At 37.8% G+C, this 23351-nt stretch overlaps 1 protein-coding gene across 1 annotated transcript; it reads left to right on the forward strand.

Annotated features, from left to right (window-relative positions):
• Positions 1 to 2280: 2280 nt before the first annotated feature.
• LOC144451747 (uncharacterized) lies at positions 2281 to 6403 on the forward strand. The gene is made up of 5 exons (XM_078142651.1): positions 2281 to 2592; positions 3012 to 3373; positions 4798 to 4933; positions 5511 to 5631; positions 5957 to 6403. The coding sequence occupies exons 2-5, from the start codon at positions 3136 to 3138 to the stop codon at positions 6401 to 6403; spliced, it is 942 nt and encodes a 313-aa protein (XP_077998777.1). The 5' UTR covers positions 2281 to 2592; positions 3012 to 3135.
• The last annotated feature ends 16948 nt before the right edge of the window (positions 6404 to 23351 follow it).

Genomic DNA, 23351 nt, shown 5'->3' on the forward strand with positions numbered 1-23351 from the left:
GAGGGCGCCAACAACGACGAAGCTTAGGTAATAGACTAGCTATGCTACTACTAAAACTACAACAGACAGAAACATAAACGTGTGTTTACAGTCATTTAGATCCTGCAATTGTCTCCATTCTAAACTATATATAACTATATATAATCCCTCTTAAATTCCACAAACTTGTTTTCCTTGAAATCTGTACGAGAAAATGACTTCATGAACTACGGCAAACTTGAAGGTAATAGTAGCCAAAGTCTCGTTGGCCAATACTGTTTATGTTATGGTCATAAGCTTATTTTTTACATTAATTCTGTGATTTTCCTCGGACTATATCGATTTGTTATACTGCCAAAACAGTGATCTTGTGTTGTTGTGTCGTGTCGTGTCGTGTCGTGTCGTGTCGTGTCGTGTCGTGTCGTGTCGTGTCGTGTCGTGTCGTGTCGTGTCGTGTTGTGTTGTGTTGTGTCGTGTTGCGTCGTGTTGCGTCGTGTTGTGTCGTGTTGTGTCGTGTCGTGTTGTGTTGTGTCGTGTCGTGTTGTGTTGTGTCGTGTCGTGTCGTGTCGTGTTGTGTTGCGTCGTGTCGTGTCGTGTTGTGTTGTGTCGTGTCGTGTCGTGTCGTGTCGTGTCGTGTTGCGTCGTGTTGCGTCGTGTTGTGTCGTGTCGTGTTGTGTTGTGTCGTGTCGTGTCGTGTCGTGTCGTGTTGCGTCGTGTTGCGTCGTGTTGTGTCGTGTTGTGTTGTGTTGTGTTGTGTTGTGTTGTGTCGTGTCGTGTCGTGTTGTGTTGTGTTGCGTCGTGTTGCGTCGTGTTGTGTCGTGTTGTGTCGTGTCGTGTCGTGTTGTGTTGTGTCGTGTCGTGTCGTGTCGTGTCGTGTTGCGTCGTGTTGCGTCGTGTTGTGTCGTGTCGTGTCGTGTCGTGTCGTGTCGTGTCGTGTCGTGTCGTGTCGTGTCGTGTCGTGTCGTGTCGTGTTGCGTCGTGTTGCGTCGTGTTGTGTCGTGTCGTGTTGTGTCGTGTTGTGTTGTGTCGTGTTGCGTCGTGTTGTGTCGTGTCGTGTCGTGTTGTGTTGTGTTGTGTTGTGTTGTGTTGTGTTGTGTTGTGTTGTGTCGTGTCGTGTCGTGTCGTGTCGTGTCGTGTCGTGTCGTGTCGTGTTGTGTCGTGTTGTGTTGTGTTGTGTTGTGTTGTGTTGTGTCGTGTTGTGTTGTGTTGCGTCGTGTTGTGTCGTGTCGTGTTGTGTTGTGTTGCGTCGTGTTGTGTTGTGTCGTGTTGTGTCGTGTCGTGTCGTGTTGTGTCGTGTTGTGTCGTGTCGTGTTGCGTCGTGTTGCGTCGTGTTGCGTCGTGTTGTGTCGTGTCGTGTCGTGTCGTGTCGTGTCGTGTCGTGTCGCGTCGCGTCGCGTCGCGTCGCGTCGCGTCGTGTCGTGTCGTGTCGTGTCGTGTCGTGTCGTGTCGTGTCGTGTCGTGTCGTGTTGTGTTGTGTTGTGTTGTGTTGTGTTGTGTCGTGTCGTGTTGTGTTGTCGTTCATTATTTTATCTTACGTTGTGCCTCCTTTTCTCTGAAACTTCTTGTTTTGTTTAAAATTCCACCTTTTACTTATATAGCGAAACTTCAATTGATGTTAACTTCTGACCGGTATGATTACGGGAAGCAAGTCAACTCAGAAGTGCTTTCCTCGCGCAAACAAAACGCTCACGCTGTGTGATACGATAAATTATTGTTATAATATAAACCAGAAAATGAACAGAATACGGCATAATACGGAAACTATGATTGATTCCCGGGATGTAATCTCCAATCTGAATTCTCAATATGGCGCCCTCAGTGGTTCAACATTTAAACAAAATTGTTCGTTTTTCCCATTGTCAGTACTATCTAGTTAACTTTACTACTTGAAAATTATCGAAGGATGACAGATTCTGTACTAAATCCCCCTTTCGCTTTAACCCCCCCCCCCCTCCTAGTTTTTCTGTACTAGTGACATGCGCACACTTCTGTCTATCTGTTGTGAATAAGGTAGGTGATATTTTAGTCCGGACACCCGGCACCCGGACATATCTTCTATTAGCTATTACTCCATCAACTTTCATTTTCCAGCAAATAAATTTCGAAATAGTTAATCATAAGAGTGGATTATGTCGAGAACATTTTGACAATATTGATGAAATGTTCATTTGATACTGGACGTGAGGACTTAGTCCACGACATCACATCATAATAATAGGACTAGTATAGTGTATATTTCCGTGCGCATGGGTAGAATGCCAAACATCCTCGAGGCCTTCACAGACACATTCTGAACGAGAATAGAATAGCTTTGCGTGGGGAGACTTTTAGGCGTTTTTCAGGACGGCACAGAGCTATAAAATAACAAACTTTAAGTTGGTTATTTTCATTTCTTAAGTCACTGACTATACGAAATTCGAATTCTTCTAAGACCTTGGAAGATATAATGTGTAATGTCATCTGACGAGGACGAACGACTGGGAGAAATAACTAGAAGCCAAGGGTGGGTTTTTATATAAAATCGTCTGCAAGACAAAATCGTGTTCGAAGACTAGTTTGGTAATCCACTCACGCGCTGTCCATTTATCTTAAGAGAGTGGCATCGAAATAACGGTAAGCAGACATAGACACAGACACAGGCACAGGCACAGACACAGACACAGACACAGACACAGACACAGACACAGACACATACACAGACACAGACACAGACACAGACACAGACAAAGACAGACAGTACACTTGTTACTATGTTGTTTCCTACATTGACTTGAAGAAAATACAAATGTTTGTCAACACTACTGTTTATCTCCAATCGACTATTTTTTTTTTTTAAAGAAATCGAATTTATCTACTCTGGGTTTAATATCTTATTCTATATTTATAAACAATCTGTTCATGTTAGTAATTTCATCACGTGATTGGTTTCACTGAACTTTAATATAACACACTGGGAAACAAACGGTGTAACGTTATATAGGCCTATAAAGTTTGTGGCAAATTACTCAACTCCAGTTCAATTTTTTTTACAGAATAGCTGGGATTCACCACAGAAGCTTTCAGTAGTCTTCCACAAAGCCATCAATGACGCCTTGATTATTGACTCGACGTCGACATTGCACTTGTTCTTGAAATCTAATAGCAGTCGATGTAAAGATGCCTGGATATCAATGGCAGGGCAAGAGAATCAAAGGTCAGAGATCACAGCTCCTTGCGGCGACTCTGCTAATAGCGATGGGGATTGCAGGTTTCGTTACGTCTACCAACGCACAGATCATTCATGGTTGGACTCCGAAAGACTACCCTTACCTCTTAAACGACAAATTGGCCTGTTATATTAACAATAATGAATCCTGGATATGTGACCCTGATGAAATATTAACTAAGACGGAAGGTCAGTCGGCTTTATATTACAATGTTTTAGGTGGGGTTTGCTATGATATTAAAAATATCATATTCCGGTAGTCTAGTCTACATATACATGCAAGTGTGACCTTTAGTTGAGTGTGCACTAGCTGCAACTGGGAGATTATTATTTTCATCAAGTAACCACAGATATATTCACACAAAAAATTGGCCAATTACTTATTAAAAAACATTGTATCTATTCACTGAAAACTGCTAAAATATCAATAATTAGAGATCGATTTCATCCATAAGTAGTAGATACAGTAACATGTTGAAATCGTAATTGCCGTTGAGGGCGTGATTTTAAGGTGCGGCTTCATCAAAATCAATATTATTGGATTTATGATACCATATCATACAAGCAGCCACACAGGTAATACTGTTCAGGGTGTACAGTATTACGAGTAAGTAATGATATTTTTTAAAAAGCAGTTTCAAAAAACGTTCCACTTACAGCTTTAAAAGTTGTCCATGTCCAAAATGTCATTTCAATATGACAACGTTTTAAATGAATCTACAACACCCACATTGCGACCTATTTACTCTAACTCCGGTCCACGAGCCCAGTTTTCACATTTAAGAAAATCCACATATTGTTCGAGTTAATGACGGTTCCAAGTGAACTGATCTCAAATACATTAAGGTTTTCGTAAATACAAAAGTTGTAACATCTAAAAGTAGAGAAATGTTGGTACTATATATAAAATAATTCAATATTGATTTCTGAAGTATACTGAATCGCCAATATGTGAAGACACCCAGTATGTGTTTATTTATCTGTTTGTTTCTTTGCTGGTCAGTTTTGTGACATAACACCCCCCCTCCCCCCAAAAAAAGTTCTATAAACCGGTTGAGAGCTACCCACGCTTTATCAACTTAGGAGCGTTGAACATCAAGAGATAGTTATATGTTTAGGGCAATGTAACAAAACTGACAAACAAACAAACAAACAAACAAACAAACAGACAGACAGACAGACAGACAGACAGACAGACAGACAGACAGACAGACAGACATACATACAGACAGACAGACAGACAGACAGACAGACAAATATACAAACACAAAAAAAAATCATTTGCATTCAAAGTAATTGCTAAAGACGAGTGGGATCGGAAGTACACCGGAGTGCGCCATCAATGTATGATGATAAAGATGAGCGACTTGTTGAGCAAGGCGCGTCACCGAGTGCTACAATAGACTAACATACGGATGTATTAGAAGAGCGCCAGCAACGATCGATCTTCAGTCTACAACAATGGTAGATAGTGGTCAATGTTAGTTTTCAGACCAAAGATACCTTGATGTTGGCTAAACCATAGACCCTCCACCAAGAGGAGGAGGGTCTATGGCTAAACAAAGTACAACGTGTCTGTGAACTTGATCAGTGATCGTCAATGTCTTTATTAGTTTTCAGGATTAAAGAGGCCTTGGTGGTTGCACATAACAAATCACAATGTGTCTGTGAACTTGATCTGTGTTCTGGTGTGGGAGGTTTCCGACTGGCGGTTGCCATAATGCACAACATTTCACCAACGTACTGGCCGTAAGTAAATTTTCTTGACATTTTGATCAACGTTTGAAAGTGTCCGTTTCCAAATTCTTTTCATATGAACTTTTGTTAAAACATGAGGCCTTGTAACAATTTCATTGGAGGAATGAGAGAGAATGTCTTCTGTATAATGTCTATCAGTAGAAGGTAAAGGACTTTAGTGGACTAGCAATGATAAATCGGCTGTGATCTCTGATGGTGGGGTTGGATTGGGAAGCAGGGCGTGCCACTTTCACTTGATGCAAACATTTACAGTGACAGCGATGAGCATTTCCAATCAATCAATCAATCAATCAATCAATCAATCAATCAATCAATCAATCAATCAATCAATCAATCAATCAATCAATCAATCAATCAATCAATCAATCAATCAATCAATCAATCAATCAATCAATCAATCCGTCCGTCCGTCCGTCCGTCCGTCCGTCGGTGCTTGGTTGGTAATTTTAGGAACACGGGCCAGTGAAGCGCGCGCATGCGTCCGTGCGTGTGTGCGGGGATACAAACATTTAAGACAGTTATTAATTTGCGTTCAGTTGACTAATCCAGGTTTTCTTCATCCCTGTAGTCGAGATAGAACCGATACCGAGAAAGCCGAAAACTTCGCCCATGAACTTCGAAATGTATGGTTTCGTAATATTGGCTGTGATGATAATCTAGTTATTTTCTTGTCGCATAAAGAAAGACAGGTTCGTTAATGAGCATGTTTTCTCATCGTTTTAATTTCTGGATTGGTAACGATCTCAATAAGTATATCAGAGAAGAATATGTAGCAGTTTCTTCTAATGAAACGTGATACACAGCTTATGAATGTTAATATCTTATTTGCATAAATACTGATTTTAGGTAATTTTCTGTATCAGCCGTCCAACAATTGTTTTAAGAGAATGTTTTCGCTGCATTATCGCATACATAATATTTTTTCACTTAAAATAGAACTATATTTTGGCACGTATCTTGGTAGTTTTCAGTCGTGAAATAAATAAAAATATCTTTCTTTTTTATCTTTCATAGTTTCAGATAGCAACTAGTGGGAGAACGAAAAAATTCCTGACTGATAGTGAAGTTGATAATATATACAAAGAGGTGAAACATTACTTCACAGACAACAAGTATGCAGAGGGTATATTAAAAGTAATTGGTTTATTACCCAAGTACATTAACAATGCCAGGACGGGAAAACTTGAAACTATCATTATTGGAGCTGTGATCGGAGCGCTTGCTATCCTCATAGCAATATGTGTGATCATTTGCTGCATCACAGGCAAATGTGGCAGAAAAGGCAGTGGAGTAGTTACTTCACCGAAGCACTACCACAAGGACAGTCGGCGTTCGAGCCATTCTAGTAGTAGCAGCAGTAGCAGCAGTAGTAGTAGTAGTAGTAGTAGTAGCGACCATTCGGAGCGTGAAGCGAAACATGACCCTGAAGATGGAGGGGGTGGAGGTGGAGGAAGTTTTTAGATGTAGTGACATGTATCTGGGATATAGGTGAGGGCCGGTAGTCGGCAAAAACAACCGGCTACTCCATATACTTTCTTACTTTGTTGCCGGCTACTTTTTCAGGACTTTGTTTCAACAATCTTTGTTTCAACCACCATACTTCCATCAGTGGGCAGATTTAAGGTTCTCGTTCGTAATTATTACCACATATTTTTCACATTTGACTGGCTTCTTTCAAAATTAGTGACACCCCTGAGGTATATTTGTTATAAATACTGAGCATGGACCTAGCATAGTCTCACGTTGTGAGATAACAAATATCAGAATATGTAATCACTTTTGTATTCACATAGACTAAACCCTATCCGTCAACATTATTATTATTATTATTATTATTATTATTATTTGACTTTATCTAAACTCGATAAATTGTTGAGCCAAAGGCTCTTCTCACACAATGTCGAGTAATATAATATATTGAAGTAATTAATATTATTTGATTTGATATTTAGCAAAAAAAAATAAAAATCACAATTGGCATATAGATAGTCACACAATTTTCACAAACATATAAAAGTAGGCCTATTGTTGACGTCCTCAGATTTATTGTAACTGCACGTGAAATAAATAAATAAATAAATAAATAAATAAATAAATAAATAAATAAATACAAACAAAACAAGGCTAAACGAAGCTAAACGAAACAAAAAGATAATTGTACAATGTTACAAATATTTCTCGCATATATTAGAATTATGTACATGGTGACGTCATCAAGGTCAAAGGTCACCAGTCAAAGGTCAGGTCTTAGAGTTCTTCAAATTCAGCATATCTGAGCAACAGTGAAATAATTTTGCCACCACCTTCAACTACATGCTGATTTTTTTTGTATTGTAAAAAAATTAACAATATACTTGCTGTCGAAGATGAATATAATTTTTTATTTATCTGTCCACTTTATGTTGATATTAGAATAAAGTTTTTACCAGCACACTGGAGAATAAATCCAAGCGATTACTAGTCCGTTTATTATCATCCCAGGATCAGACCACCATTAAAAAGCTGTCTGTATATCTTCTTAAAGCTTTCAAGTTGCGAGAAACTGTAGATACATAAGACGCTTCTGTGGTGTTTATTCCTACAAATATTGTTATTTTCCATATTATATTTCGTTCTTCTGTGTATATAAATTTCCTATTTCTGTTACAGTTATTGTGTAGAATTGATTTGTACGGTGGACTGAGGCCTTGTACTGGATTTCAATAAACCTTTAAACCCCGTAAACTATCCATTATCTATTAACAATAACATGAAATTGCCAATAATCATTAAGTTTTAAGTTGTATGTTGTCAAACAAAATTCCACCTTTTACAAATGCTGCTATTGGAAGTCGTTATTGAAATTGAAGCTTACAATATAATCAATTCATCATTTCAAAACATATTCAAAGAAAATCTTTCTAACAACAAATAAACCTTGAAGATAATATTAAAAAATAGTATTGACATAGTCACTGTGGTGATGACAAACTGAAAGAGAAACTGTGCATTTCCTGTACCTTGTCAAGAGAATTCGAAACAAAAGAAACACATTACAGCATCACCGTAAGTGGATGTTTGTATTGTACGAATTTTAATGGAATCAAGAATCTATATTCAAGAAAAATAAGATACGGAAGCGGTTCAGGGGATTTGTTTAATGTGGAAACACGACTGGTTATTAGTCTTTGTGCAATATGACATTAACATTTAATGACCTGGCTTTTAAAAAAACATACTGTAGGCACTTTACATTAAAAGCACTTTTTACCTCATTTCCTTTTACAACTACATTTCAAATAACATTAATTTTCCAAAGCCACAGGTACAATATTGATAATGATAAACAGATTTTCACCTCGATACAGACATTCTTAATCAATCTCAAATATAACCATATTTTTGGGATACATACCAACATGGAATTTGCAACTGAGCATGCTCAGAAGCAAATAGGACTATCTGTAGTTACTGTAATCCGTAGCTATGATATCAGAAGATTACCATGAATAAATTACTTACTTTACCATGGATTAAATGGATTATCTTACTGGCCCATGTCAGATTAGGACTGAAATTATGAAATAATAATTAACGGAAAAGGCTATCGAAATAATTCGTCCTAGGGATCCTGAACAAAAGAATGCTACCATCTCACCCCTATGGTTCTACTGATAGGGGATCAAAACCTGGATTGAAGTATGGACGTTTTAAGTATCTTACTCGACATTAAGTGTTAAGCCATTCATTTCCATCCTTCAATTCCGCTGTTTTATTGTATTCACAGATGTGTTTTAAAACAAAGTATTGATAACTGTGTATACGGCAAAAGGGTCATATTTCTTGTAAGAAAATTTTCATATCGAGTCTTTGACTGCACTTAGAATTGCAATTGACTAGTTAACTAGTTAACCGCACAGTTATATATTAAAGGGAACTAAAGGTATTTTCATAAACTTTGAGTTCTCAAGAGCCATTTCATGATTTAACATAATATATTATGTTTTTTGTCATGTACATTTTCCCAGTCTAAGTTCTGTCATCCTTTTTGGTGAAAATAAAATGAATAAAATATTTCGAGAAATACCAAATTACTATGACTATTCATCTGTCGTGGATTCAACTCATGTTTTCACATTAGTGTCATCTTATCAGTGGAACCATAAGAATTACAGAGGATGGTTATTTGCTTTGGAGCAATTTTTTCTGTATGGTCTGTCTGAGAACTGTATTTTAAACTTTCAGTTTTAATCCAAATATGACTTTTAAAGTAACAATGGTAATCCTGCCGCAAGGTTATCTTCAATGTCTAGTTTTCTTTGTAAGGAACTCAATTAACTTTTCAGAAAAAAGCATAATAACACCACCCTCTTACATCATCCACCTGTATTATTTCCTAATGAATACCTTTAATTAGTCTGTTAATGTGTCAACATTCGGCATGCCTTCATGTAACCAAGTCATAACTAAAGAAAGTGATTGAAACCCAGCGTGCTTTCCTGTACTGCCATTTGTTGCATTGTCTGCCTGATCGATAATGGATGTTTGTGAGATATGACAGCATAGTTCCTGGAAACTAATTAAACGTACAATTAATGACTTCTGTAAAAGTGCAAATATCATCACGTGATAAGATTTGTCCAGTTAAAATCTCTAACAACTCAACTCAATCACAATCATTGTCATCACTGAACTAGTATGACGTGTCTGTTTTTTAGGCAAGATTTTCCTTCGTATAGCTTTCTCAAAATGAAGCGGGAAATGACAGTCATCATAGTTGTATCGATGTTGTTGAGTAGTACTGTTACTCATGCTCTAGAACACAACAGATTACAGTATACTCAAGTTCAAGAGAATAAACCAGGGTATCCATGGCCTATCGTCGGGAAAGAGCAACAGTCACAAACTATAAGGCCTGGCGGAAGAAAGTTGATGACCGTAACTCAGCTGGAATCAACAAGCATCAGACCAGCTCGTCACAAACATTCGGCAAGTGCGACTACATTGCCTGCTAGGTTGGCTCTCAGTACCGATAAAAATGAACAGGTCAGTGGCATTGAAGAGATGACAACGGAAGAAGTGTACACACGTACTACTACATCTGATACAGTAAACGAACAGAGCACAGAGAATACCAATTTCAAGTTTAAAACGACCAGGAAACAATCTGAACCAGAAGCCACTGACATGGTAGAAAGCGATACTTCCACTTTGGCAAACGACGTCAATTTGACTACATTATTGTGGCCCACTGCAACAGCTCAAAAACCAAAAACTGAATCTGCTGATGAAAACACCGATCTTACTCACAATGATAGAGTCCTACCAACATTGGGGCAAGTGTTGACAACAATTTTCGACCGCTTTAAACCTGACGAAGAAAACACGGTGATCGAATCCACAATTGTTAATAGCGTTGTCAGCATTACTAGTGATTCATTTAACCATTGGTCTAACCCTGGCTTGCAGGAGGTCAAATCTTCTCAAATTTCAGAAGATGTCTCGGTTTTTGAGTCATCAATAGCTGATTATTCCTTTTCAAACTGGATACAGTCTGATAGTTCAAGTTATAATGGTGGAGAGGTGGATCCCGTGATTGATACACTGCGTATCTTGAGAGGTGGCGACCTTGTCCCTGTTTGTGGATTGGATAACCAGGCACTTGACTCGTGTCTCTACAATAAAAAACTCCGATGTGGAGATGTTATCAAGAATTTAGACGATAAGCCTAAAATATGCAATTGTGACAAATATTGCGAGGTATTTAGAGACTGTTGCTATGACTACAAGCAACTTTGCTTAGATGCTGTAGAGGATATCAATGATCGACCAATCGATAGTGATGAATCGAAAGATTTCGAAGAAGACGAGAAAACTGAATCACTGCGGAAATTTTATCTAAATTACACTCGTTGCATCAACACGGGTAAAGAGAGTTTATTCATGATCGGAATATGTCCAGTTAACTGGGAAGATGTTTTCATTAGAGAAAACTGTGAAAGACGTTCTACAGGTAAACTCCTCACTTCTCCGCTACTCATTCTAGCTTTATATATTTTCATGAAATGTTTGTTGTATCACTAACAAATACTCCTAGCGCCAATACATTATCACATCATACCACCAACACCACCACCACCACCACACCAACAACAACAACAACAACAACAACAACATCATCATCATCACCATCATCATCATCATCATCATCATCATCGTCGTCGTCGTCGTCGTCGTCATCACCATCATCATCGTCATCATATAGTCCCCACCACCCCTACTACCAATACCATTACCACTACTACTACTACCACCACTACATCACCACAACCACCACCCCTACTACTACTACCACCACCACCAACACTACTACCACCACCACGCCACCACCACCACCACCACCACCACCACCACCACCACCAATGTCTTTGTCGTTGGGTTTAAATATTTCCTTTGCATTTTCTGTGTACTTTTATTTCATCTATGTGTTTCTTTTTTTCCATCCAGACATACTAGGGTCAACACCAGTGACTGATCTACAGAATAATCATGTGATATACCGTAACATCTTTTGTGCCATCTGCCATGGAGTCACAGAAGACAACGTCGAAATCTGGAAAGTAGAGGCTGACTGTGAAGAGTTTTCTACAAATCTGACAGTAAATCTTGCTGAATATATGATGGACAAGTGTATAGTGTCATTTATACCACCCCGTGAGACTAGAACACGTGCTTGTGCATCTATTGATGTCGACACATGTACATCACCGCGCGAAAACGTAGAAGATTTCGAACGGGTGCAGGATCTGTGTAAGTCTTATGTAGCTGTGATTCATGATGATGAGTTTCTGAACTACAGGAATGCACACTGTGCACTCTGTAATGGTGTAAACATTTCTGAAATAAACTGTGATGAGAAACCCTATGATTATTATGAACATGTCCTCCCAGGGGATGAAACACTGCCAGATTTTAATATCCTTCTCAATTTTAACATACGCACCGGGTCCCAATTTACGGTTGTACAACGAAGCATAGGAACAGAATTTTCTATTTTAAGTGAAGAAGCGCCATGTGATACTGGATACGTGTACGATCCGTACTCCCAAATCTGTCGTGTGATATATTGTTCGAGAGATAGCACACTCCCAGAATGCCACCCAATCGCAGGTGACGGCATCTTGCAAATGAATGACACCCATGATGAACATTGGTGGAAATCTATAGAATTATCTCTCGAGTTTGAGATGTCAGAGAGCTTCAGTGAGGATATGCTTATAATATTTTTGTCAACAATGAAAGAGAACATTGAACATATCTTCAATGGCGTCATGCAGCTCGTGCACTACGAAGAGATTTCATTGCAATATCACACAGGGAGTCGTCAACAACAACAACAACAACAACAACAACAACAACAACAACAACAACAACAACAACTACAACAACTACAACAACACCATAGGAAGAGAAGTACAGCGAATCGAACCATGGATGGGTTGTTAATAGTGTTCAGATCCCTAAATCAAAGTACATCATGGGAAGAACTTGCATCAACACTGATATCAGGAATTCGCTTGGATGAAATAGGAGTCACGACAAAAGGCAAATTCACTTTGAAAAAAGTATCATTGTATGAGGAGTTCACACAAAACACAACATTTTGTCCGATTGGCGACCCTATCATCATCACAGAACCGCATGCAGAGTTTCAAATAAATTCATCCTTGAATGGAAGTCTTATTTTCAAAAAAGATAACAGAGAAATAGCAGTTGAAGGATATAGTTTTAAACGAGAAATCTTTGTGATGATCTTAGACGATGGTAATATGACGATGAAGGAACAAATTGAGTTATGCTACATCTATCCTGATTTGAAATGCAACGAGAATAATGGACTTGTCATTAAACTGAATCAATCTGAATATTACCATGGCAATGACTCTGACATTTACAGTACATATGGAAACAACAAATACCAAAGCAGGGCATATCACGTGAATATTTTTGATCGAAGTATCTTGATTTGTGTTGTAGTTTCTAATGTATATGGAAATATGGGATCTGACATACTAGTTGGTTATTTGACTCTTACTGGTATGTCCATATCGTTGATGGCGCTATTTCTCACCATCATCACCTATGCCATCTTTCCTAAGCTGCGGACAATTCCAGGGAAATGTATCATGTGTCTGAGTATATCCATGTTCATGGCCCTGTTGAACTTCACACTAGTAGGTCAAGCATCGAAATTTGAAATCACGTGCAAACTATGTGCCATTTTTATCCATTATTTCTGGCTAACAACATTTTGTTGGAGCAACAATATGGCCTTTGACCTCTTGAAAACCTTTGGACGAAAAGTTACACTCCGATCCCAAGACCAGAGAAGAGCGGATTTCATTCACTATAATTTATATGCATGGTTGCTCCCAACTGTTATTGTCGGTATTGCGATTATTTTAGACTTTTTGACAGAGGTAGATATCGGATACGGTCGTCATGGCTTTTGTTGGATTGTAAACCATATAGCTGCTGTAGTCGCATTTGTTATTCCTATTGCTTTTATGTTATTTGCAAACATTATCTTCTTTGTCTGGACAGTTGTAAACATCCGGGCACTAGCAAAGAATACGAAAATCGCCACAAGTAATTCCAGTAGCGACTCATGGTCTAAAAATCAAATCGGATTGGCTGTCAAAATGTCGACTCTGCTGGGCTTCACTTGGTTACTAGGTTACTTGGCTCTCACCCTTGACGGCCCTCTGTCCAAAATTGTAGAAAACATTTCAACTGTACTTAACAGTTTACAGGGAGTTTATATCTTTGTCGCCTTCACCCTGAACAGGCGTATCCTAACAATGTATGGACGTAGATTTAGATTGCAATGTTTAGTAATGGAAAAAAAATCCAACTCTTCGACGAATCCCTGTTCTTCAACCCAAGATGGAAACTCTCATGTGACCAAAGTATCCACGTCATGTTGCCTCAGTGACAAATCGCCAAACTCTGACACGGTCGAAATGAAAGATGGAAAGAGAATAATTCACAAGCCACCGAATTGGACCATGGTACAAGTCATTTAGTGCTGGAACAGGAACTGTATATTAATGAGGACCTACTAGACAATACATTTGGTTGGTTGGTTGGATGGTTGGTTGGTTGATTGGTTGGTTGATTGGTTGGTTGGTTGGTTGGTTGATTGGTTGGTTGGTTGGTTAAAACATAAGAAATTATATTTAAAAAACCGTGACGTTACAAAAGCTGAGTTGTGCAGATTGAAGAGAGATGATTCAGTCGACTATTTTGCTTTTGAACCACGATGTAAGGAACAGATCTGGGGGGGGGGGGGGGGGTTGTATGAAATCGTCACATTACGATTACGGACACAAATCAATTGTCCATGAGATTACAGGTACTTATGGCAGTGTTATTTTGTCATTGGTGGTTTTGTAGGTATTCTTACTGAATATGATTAAATACATTTTATCGATTATGTGACATATATGATTAAGTGGCAGACGTGCAATCCATACTGAGCATGTTCAGATGTAAAGGACTGCGATTCTTTGTAATTTCAGAAATATTTGTTCGTTATCAGAGGATGATTCTACTCTCAAGGGTCTGGTTAACCAAGAATGACTAATTCATAGTTACAACAAATGTGACAGAGTATTTGTAGCACTGGTTGATTCATTCGTATAAGTGGAAATGGTGTTCCAATTTCATTTAAAGCTGCCTCAGTTGCAATTGAAACACTTTATTGATACTCCTTTGATAAATCTAGATATAATGACTTTTAATCGTAGTATCGTACATCGTGAACAGTATTGACTCACCTGTAGGTAACCATATAGATGTGAACGTAATATGGTACGATGAATCAAATCAAACTGATTTGTGGGTCCGCACCAACAAAATCACCGACCCAATGTAATCACGTTTTCAACCGGACTATTTATGGATTAAATCGACTCTTTTTGCAACATCTAATTAATGGTATTTGAACAATTTTCAGTGAATATATTGTTGGTTGTCTGATCGAAAAAAAACAATACTCTTACTAGACTAGTGTAATACAACTATTTCAGTTTTAAGATGACGAATTTGCATTTTCAAATGATTAAAAAAAACCACTTGAATCCTGTATATTCATACGGTTTACTACTTTCAAAAACGTTATGTGAATCTAGTGACGTTGTATTACAACGAATCCATGGCACATGTTTGCAAAGAACGTTTATGTGTTTGATATACCTCTTCTCCTATACTTAGGATTCAAATCACCTGAGATATTAAATTTTGGTTTACAAAGAACGTTTTAGTAGTTTACAGTCTTCTTATCGTTAAAATGATTCTTTAGAAGTAATGAATGATTAATTTTGAGTACTAGTTTTCATAAAATGTGGTTGTACTCGTTGAATACATTATCGTCCATCTAATTTTAGAAATGCTTTGTCTCGTTTGAGAATGTCAACGCATGACCTAGCTATTGAAAAGGGTAGAGAACTTGGTATACCACCCGAGAATGTCAACATATGACCTAACTATTGAAAAGGGTAGAGAACTCGCAAAGAATTTGTCCATTTGGGTGCAGATATGTAGAGGATGAGTACCTCTTTGTACTAGTTCAGAACTACGTTTATTCCTGAATTTTATTTCTCACCTGCGCATGATTGGAAATTTATTTTGTTAATTCAGTCAACAAACACCTTCACTCTTCAAAACCCTGGACATTTACATTCTTTGCCATGAAAATATCTAAACAGCTTTTGGAAGAAAACCTCTTTATATAAGATAATTTATCTATTTATTCTATGTTGAACATACCTTTGTGACCATGAATCATTATTCTTTATTCAGATATGTACATTTAAGGCCCATGGCCTATGGCACTGAATAAACATTATTATTAATATTATTATAAATACATTATTGTCAACTTCTAATTTGAATAAAGGTCGATGAAAAGTAATCTATTTGCATCATTTTGTTCAATCTTCTACTTTCATTGTTTCATGGTAAATCTCTTGAACTATAATTTGTCCATTTTAATTTCATACTCTTGACCGGAAGAGATGTGTTTGGTTTTCGTGTATGAAATGTGTATTTAGATATTTTTCACCAATATTATTCTTACTACGAGTCGTGACAACCCTTAGGTCGCGAGTATTTTCCGCCTGAATATATTGGAGAATAACATAATTATACCAGCGCCAGTAATATCAAAGAAAAATCGGGGAGAGTAAAGACAATTTTGAACGAATAAAAAATGCTGTATAATTCATGAGAATAACATGAAAAACTAAAATGTTATATTTCCGCAGAATTGTGCCCATTGTGTGTAACGAAAAGAAAATTTGAAATCCCACAGCAACAACAACAACCCAACATTACAAATTACAGCCTGGCGATGTTTTATCACTTTCTTATCCACACATCTATCTCTACATTATGAATAATGGCTTTTATAAGTGTTTGCGGAGGTTTAACTTATGTCAGGTAGCGGTTTAATTTCAGCATGCGTTCGTGTCAACAAGGGCGAACCAAGTCATAGAAAGTGAATGTTAGTTCATAAATTGCACATTTCATATTCCCACGCCCACGACCTGGATTACCCATACATATAAAGGTGTTCTATACATACTTTCCTTCAGTTGAAAACATTCAGTTGAACTACATAGCAATCATATAGTTATACTGGTACTTTATGTTTTATGCGGACACCTATAGGGCACACTTTAGCCGGGATGACAAAAGTAATGTTGATTCTTTACTTACTCACGGCGTGTCTTATATTAGAGAGTCATGGTATACAAAGAAAACACGAGGAAAAAACAATGCATAATTTTAACGATTCTTCAGCACAATTGAAATCCGGGAAGCACCGAGTTGATACTGATCAGCAAAGTCGGAAAACAGTATTCACGAGGAGAAAACTACTGGCAAATTATTTGGAATATGGACAGGAAGAGCATGGCAACTCCGGGCGTTTCAAAAATATGACACTGACGTCTTTTCCTATGGATGCTAATATTAGCAATATTGAACGCGGAAACAGTCAAGTAACGAATATATCAAATACTTATACAGGAATTGCATACAAAAGGAAGAAGGAAACATCAGAGAAAAGTGATTACACGGATGCGCCCACCGATTTCGAATTACAAGAATCGAACGATACTGTGATGCCCAATGAAACCAAATGGATGGCGATGAGAATCAATTTCCAGAACAATTCAACAGATGAAAGTGTCACTGATTATAACAGCTCGGAGTCTACGTTTGTTGCAAAATCGTCTTCCGAACTTTCAACAGAGAGTCTTCACATAGACGTACATTCTGAAAACCCGAACAAAGCTCAACAGGGCATTACAGAAAGTTACACAACAGCGACAATCCAGATGGAAAACACCGTATCCATGGATAGCGAGCTGATAACTGAGCAAACGCACCTTTATTCGGGCAGTGGCGAAGTGTCTTCAGACACATTGACGGAATTCCCCATTCCACATAAATATCTTAATCAAACTCTGCTACCTAAATGCACTGAAAATGACGTCCCAATTGACTCTTGTCAGTATAAAGACAGACTGCTATGTAAGGAAGATTTAGAAAACGTGGAGAACGTCCTAGAACCAATGTCCTGCCACTGTGATACTGATTGTGAGTTCTACGGAGACTGTTGTCATGACTACACAAACTTATGTATTTCTACCGAGGATTGGGTCGAAAATAAAAGCAGTGACTTTCAATCTGTTGGTGAAAATTTGACTCCTGAAAAACTGATGATAATTTTTGCCGAGTACTCCCATTGTGTCAAGATAAATGGAGAGAGAGTATTGATGATAACAGCGTGTCCAGAGGAATGGACAGTGGCAGCTATTGAGAAAAATTGTGAAGCGACTGACTATGGTAAATAACACTATGCTTTATATAGTTTCCATTAATCCATGCATCCATCCCTATGCTGCATAAATGCCATTACGAATGTTTCTTAGATCTATCTATCTATCTATCTATCTATCTATCTATCTATCTATCTATCTATCTATCTATCTATCTATCTATCTATCTATCTATCTATCTATCTATCTATCTATCTGCCTGTCTGTGTATGTCTGTCTGTCTGTCTGTCTGTCTGTCTGTCTGTTTGTTTGCCTGGATGTCTGTCTGTCTGTCTGTCCGTCCGTCCATTCATACAAGTAAATACATACATACATACATACATACATACATACATACATACATACATACATACATACATACACACACACACACACATACATACATACATACAATACATACATACATACATACATACATACATACACACACACACACATACATACATACATACATACATACATACATACATACATACATACATACATACATACATACATACATACAGCCACACATGTATTACATTACATTACATTACATTACATTACATTACATTACATTACATTACATTACATTACACTACATACATCCGTTCGTTTCAAACTTATTCTTAAGAAACGCCATTTTTCTAAGTATGGCGTACCATTCAATGTGAAGCTTTGCTATCAAAAACATCGGTACGGAGTTATTAATTACACTCTTGAATATGGCAACTATTACTGACAGCTACATTAAAACAATATATTTCTTATTTACTCTGGAACGGTTTTCACCACTGATTGATAATTGTTTCAAGTGGACTTGTAATCTTACTTAGTAATATTCTGTGTTTCTAGCAATGATGAGGACCATGTACAAACATAACGACATATTTGATTAAGCCTGACTACAAATTTAACGACATGTTTGTTCCCCATTAAGTGCGATCATAGCCCTGACAACTTTTATGTAGCGATTATCTCTGATTTAGTGTTATGTATTATTAAAGCTATCAGTTTTGGCATTTTCCCAGGACGTTTTATGATTCAATGGCATAGTTCAGTGCTGGATAAAAAACTGAATTTATTTAGTTGGCCCTCAGTCCCTCCATCCCCTTCTAACTAAATTGGCTGAAAATTGTTTGAGATAACACAATTTCAATGGAGTGCTGCGAATACAAAGTCAGTATGTAGGGTGGAAAAGTAGTTCTTTTATCGACACTTTAATGTATTTTAGTGCCATATAAAAAATTCTTCCATTTCTCGATTTTACCAGATTAAAAAAGAAGAAATATTTGTATTTAGGGGTACAAAGCAAATTGACTACATTGACTAAAGCAAAATTGTTTTTGTAGGATGAGAACGAAATTGGTCCAACCCCATCCCCTGACTGTAAGAATTATAGTTTTTATTCTCCATTGAACCATTGATCGCGACCTTTCATACATTCTACGAGTTAGAGATTGTAAAACTGTCCACGACCCACTATCAAATGAATATTTTATTTGAAACTATTGTTGGAATGCGCCTAAGTTTTGATTTGTAAACATATTTTACAACTCGATAATACAAGAAAAAATTGTTGCTCTCGTTTGTCACCACAAAGATCCAAAGATCAAAACTGTCTTCGATATACAAACTAACGTAGCAAGAGAAAATAGTTCGTTACGATTTTACTATTTGAAAAGCATGAATTAACGATAAATGACAAAACAAACTGATTTACTCAGTTTTTGTCGAGCAAGATGCTTAAGTTTTAACTGAGTACCAACGCGTACTTCGTTTCGTCATCTTCCATAAAACAATCTTGCTTAAATTGTCACATTTTATCGTCTGCTTCGACAATACCTATTAACAGTGGTTCTTTTAGTTATCTGGCGTAACAAGAATCTTACCAAAACTGCTGATTTTACTATTTGAAAAGCATAAATTAACGATAAATGACAAAACTGATTTACTCAGTTTTTGTCGACCCACATGCTTAAGTTTTAACTGAGTACCAACGCGTATGGTCGTCAAAAATTGCTTATACATGGTCGCCAAAAATTGCTTATATATGGTCGTCAAAAATTGCTTATATATAATGCTATAATTTGTGCAATATCCCAATAAGTTTACTAGACGAAGTAAAAAATTTCCTCTCATTTCATTTCTAGATATCCTTCTATTAACGCCAGTAACGTACGCAAACGATTCTCGTGTGATATATCGGAACATATACTGTGCCATTTGCCATGACCTGACAGAAGATATGACGGACTTTTGGGATGTGAAAGCAGACTGCAATGGTGTGCAAAAATTGTCGAACGAAAATTTGGCAGAGTTCATGATGACCGAGTGTATGGTTTCTTATGTACCACCCATTACATCAAAAGTGCGAAAGTGTGATACCTTTGTAGCCGTCAGCACTTGTCAGTTGTCATATTTAGATGATGAGGGTAATTACGACGAAATCAAAGAGTTGTGCGAGTCGTATGTTTATTTGGTGAATAACAAAAGGAAAACATACATGAATCCTCACTGTGCAGTTTGCAATGGAATTGACGTTGTCAAACTAAAATGTGGTGTCGCAACATCAGATTTTACCACAAATAACTTACCAGGTCGAGGTGGGGGCACATCAGACTTTAGCATCCTTCTTGATTTCAGTCCCCACACAGGCTCTCTGTACACCATGATTGAACACAAGTCAGACTCAGAGGTCGTGTCACAGGTCAAAGTTGAAGAAGCTGACTGCCAATCAGGGTACGTGTTTGATCCGTACTCTAGTAGGTGTCGTCTGATATACTGTCATGGTGGGAACAATCTCCCAGAGTGCAGCTCACAGGGGCCTCTGGTTGGCCCACAACCTTCGTTACCAGACGATCACAAATTAGAGGGGGAAGGAAATAAATTTTTGGTAATATCATTAGAGTATACAGTTTCTGGTGAAATCCATAAGAATGCATTAAACGCACTGTTATCAAAGACCAGAGAAACGATACAGAGTCTTGTCGAGGGTCCTGTCCATCTCATCAACCATCGGACAACATCTGATCCAACACGTGATACTTTGCGTGATAAGAGAGACATTGGCGGATCCACTTTTGAGGAAACGCTGCTCACTTTTTTCAAAGTTGAGGTTATTTGGGATGAAATTTCATCGAGATTAACTGTAAGTAGCATATCCGAATTAGCAATAGGACGTGAAGATGGATTTACATTGAGAAGTGTCACTGTGACTGAAGATTTTCCTGAAAATATAACTTTTTGTCCGAATAATGACACAATTATTCTTGAAGACTTGTCAAAGTTTAAATTGAATGAGTCACTGAACGGCACTCTTCAGGTTCAAAATGAAAACGGGGTGATTTTGATTGAAGAAAGTGACTATAGGCGACAAAAGATTTTCGTTTTCACGGAAGAAAACGTCACAAGTGTTTATAGGGTACAGACAGAGATACATCTATGTTACAGTCAAAACGAAATTCGATGCGATGATGGGCAGCTTGTTATCAAATTAAACCGATCAGAATATTACCAGGACAATATCTCGAGAATATTCCCAATAGGTAGAAAAGAACCATACCAAAGCCAAGCATATCACGTGAACATTTTTGATGGAAGTATTTTAATTTGTCTTGAGGCCTCCAGTCACTATGATTTGCATATGTCCAAAGAGCGCATGACCGTAGGCTACGTCACATCATGTGGACTATCGCTGTCACTGGTGGCGCTGTTCTTGACCATCCTCACATACCTGATCTTTCCAAATTTACGAACTATACCTGGAAAGTGTATTATGTGTCTGAGTACATCACTTTTTTTGGCGCAATTTTTGCTCCTCCACTTGAAGTTATTCTCGATGGCACACAGCTCTTGCATTGCATTCGCAATATCACTGCATTACTTTTTACTTGTCTCATTCTGTTGGAGCAACGCTGTGGCGATTGATCTGTTTAAGACATTCGGGAAAAATGTCTCGATGCGTTCCTGTCGTCAAAGAAAAACAGATTTCCTGAAATACAATCTCTATTCTTGGTTGCTTCCATGTGTCCTTGTCTGCACGTCAGCAGTTTTGGATTTCTTCACAGGAGTTGACATAGGATATGGCAGGAATGGCTCTTGTTGGATCGGCAATACTGTAGCACTTGCTGTCATATTCGCCACCCCTGTCGGGCTTCTGATTCTTGTGAACCTAATCTGTTTTGCTTTGGCTGTGTACAATATTCGAAAACTTGCGAAGAACGCAAAAACGGTTGCCAACCATTCCAGTTGTAAAGACTTGTGGTCGAAGAATCAGGCGGGACTAGCAGCCAAAATGGCCACCCTGATGGGATTCACCTGGCTCTTTGGATATCTGGCAGCAGCTCTAGATAAAGATGCATTGTGGTATCTCTTTAGCCTATGTAACAGTCTTCAGGGTGTCTACATCTTTATAGCATTCATCTGTACTCGAAGGATTCTGACTATGTACGGGAAACGGTTTGGATGGCCATGTCTCATGGCAAAGGTGACGTCTGGTTCTGAGTCTTTCCGCACTACTGATGTGACCACAGCTGATGCGAGACTCAATACTATTACTACCACCTCAACTGGCAATAAACACGAGGCTCATGGCACAGCAAGTCACAGGGCTATCAACATAGAGCTACATGTTGTAAAAAATGACCTTTAAATCACCAGTCTCTACGCCTGCAATGGAAGTACTAGTAACAAGTACCACATAGTAGAAGAAGTTGGATATTTCTGATTTGAGCAAAACTTCCTTCTTCACATGTTTAATATTAGATGGAAAGGCAGGTAGATGAGCACACCCTTAGGAGTTACAGGATGACAAGAAACTACACAAACATTAATCAACGAACATAAAGACAATGGTTTATTTATTCCAAGCTTCTACCGACAGACTCATGTTCTACAATACATGCACAATGGGTTTCCAAACTCAACAATCATGGCTGCGCATACTCTGCAGTCGTCTCACTTGTAGTCTAGTTCGTATATGGTATCGTTACATTACACGTACCTTCACTCACTTTTGTGTTCATTGAAGGATTTTGACCAGACGTGGTTTAGTTAGATAGAGACCAAGTTGGCATCCAGACTATCCAGACATTGTTTCTACTGGTATGATCATTATCATGATAAGTGTCTCATGTATCATGATTAGAATCTAACGTACATACCCTTTGTACTTTTTACAATTATCAAGGCAAGTGCTATGAGCAAAATCATATTCCATATAGTAAAGAGGTAAATACTATTAGATTCTTTGCCATATGTAAAAAAAAACTGAAAAAAAAACATCTGCTAGTATGATCTAGAAAGTAATTCTAAAATGTTGTTTTGAAAAATTTCATTTTGGAATTTTATTTAGGCACTTACATCTTCTTAAGCTAACTGTCCCTCCGCTAAACACATTATATATATATATAAATTATTAACTGTTTTAGCAAGTGGTGAACATTACCTCTAAGAATGTGATAACTGTACCCGTGTAAAAGTACAAGATTAGTTGAGTTTATAAGTCCTTTGTCAGAAATGAAAATATTTATATAACACCT

The sequence above is a fragment of the Glandiceps talaboti genome, chromosome 21, assembly GCF_964340395.1.
Source record: "Glandiceps talaboti chromosome 21, keGlaTala1.1, whole genome shotgun sequence".
NCBI classification, from domain to species: domain Eukaryota; kingdom Metazoa; phylum Hemichordata; class Enteropneusta; family Spengelidae; genus Glandiceps; species Glandiceps talaboti.

Excerpts from the sequence above, each read along its gene's own strand:
- LOC144451747 (XM_078142651.1), top strand. The coding sequence starts at position 3,136 with ATGCCTGGATATCAATGGCAGGGCAAGAGAATCAAAGGTCAGAGATCA. Across the intron at positions 4,934-5,510 it reads ATTTCACCAACGTACTGGCC|TCGAGATAGAACCGATACCG; the intron begins GTAAGTAAATTT and ends TCATCCCTGTAG. Across the intron at positions 5,632-5,956 it reads TGTCGCATAAAGAAAGACAG|TTTCAGATAGCAACTAGTGG; the intron begins GTTCGTTAATGA and ends TATCTTTCATAG.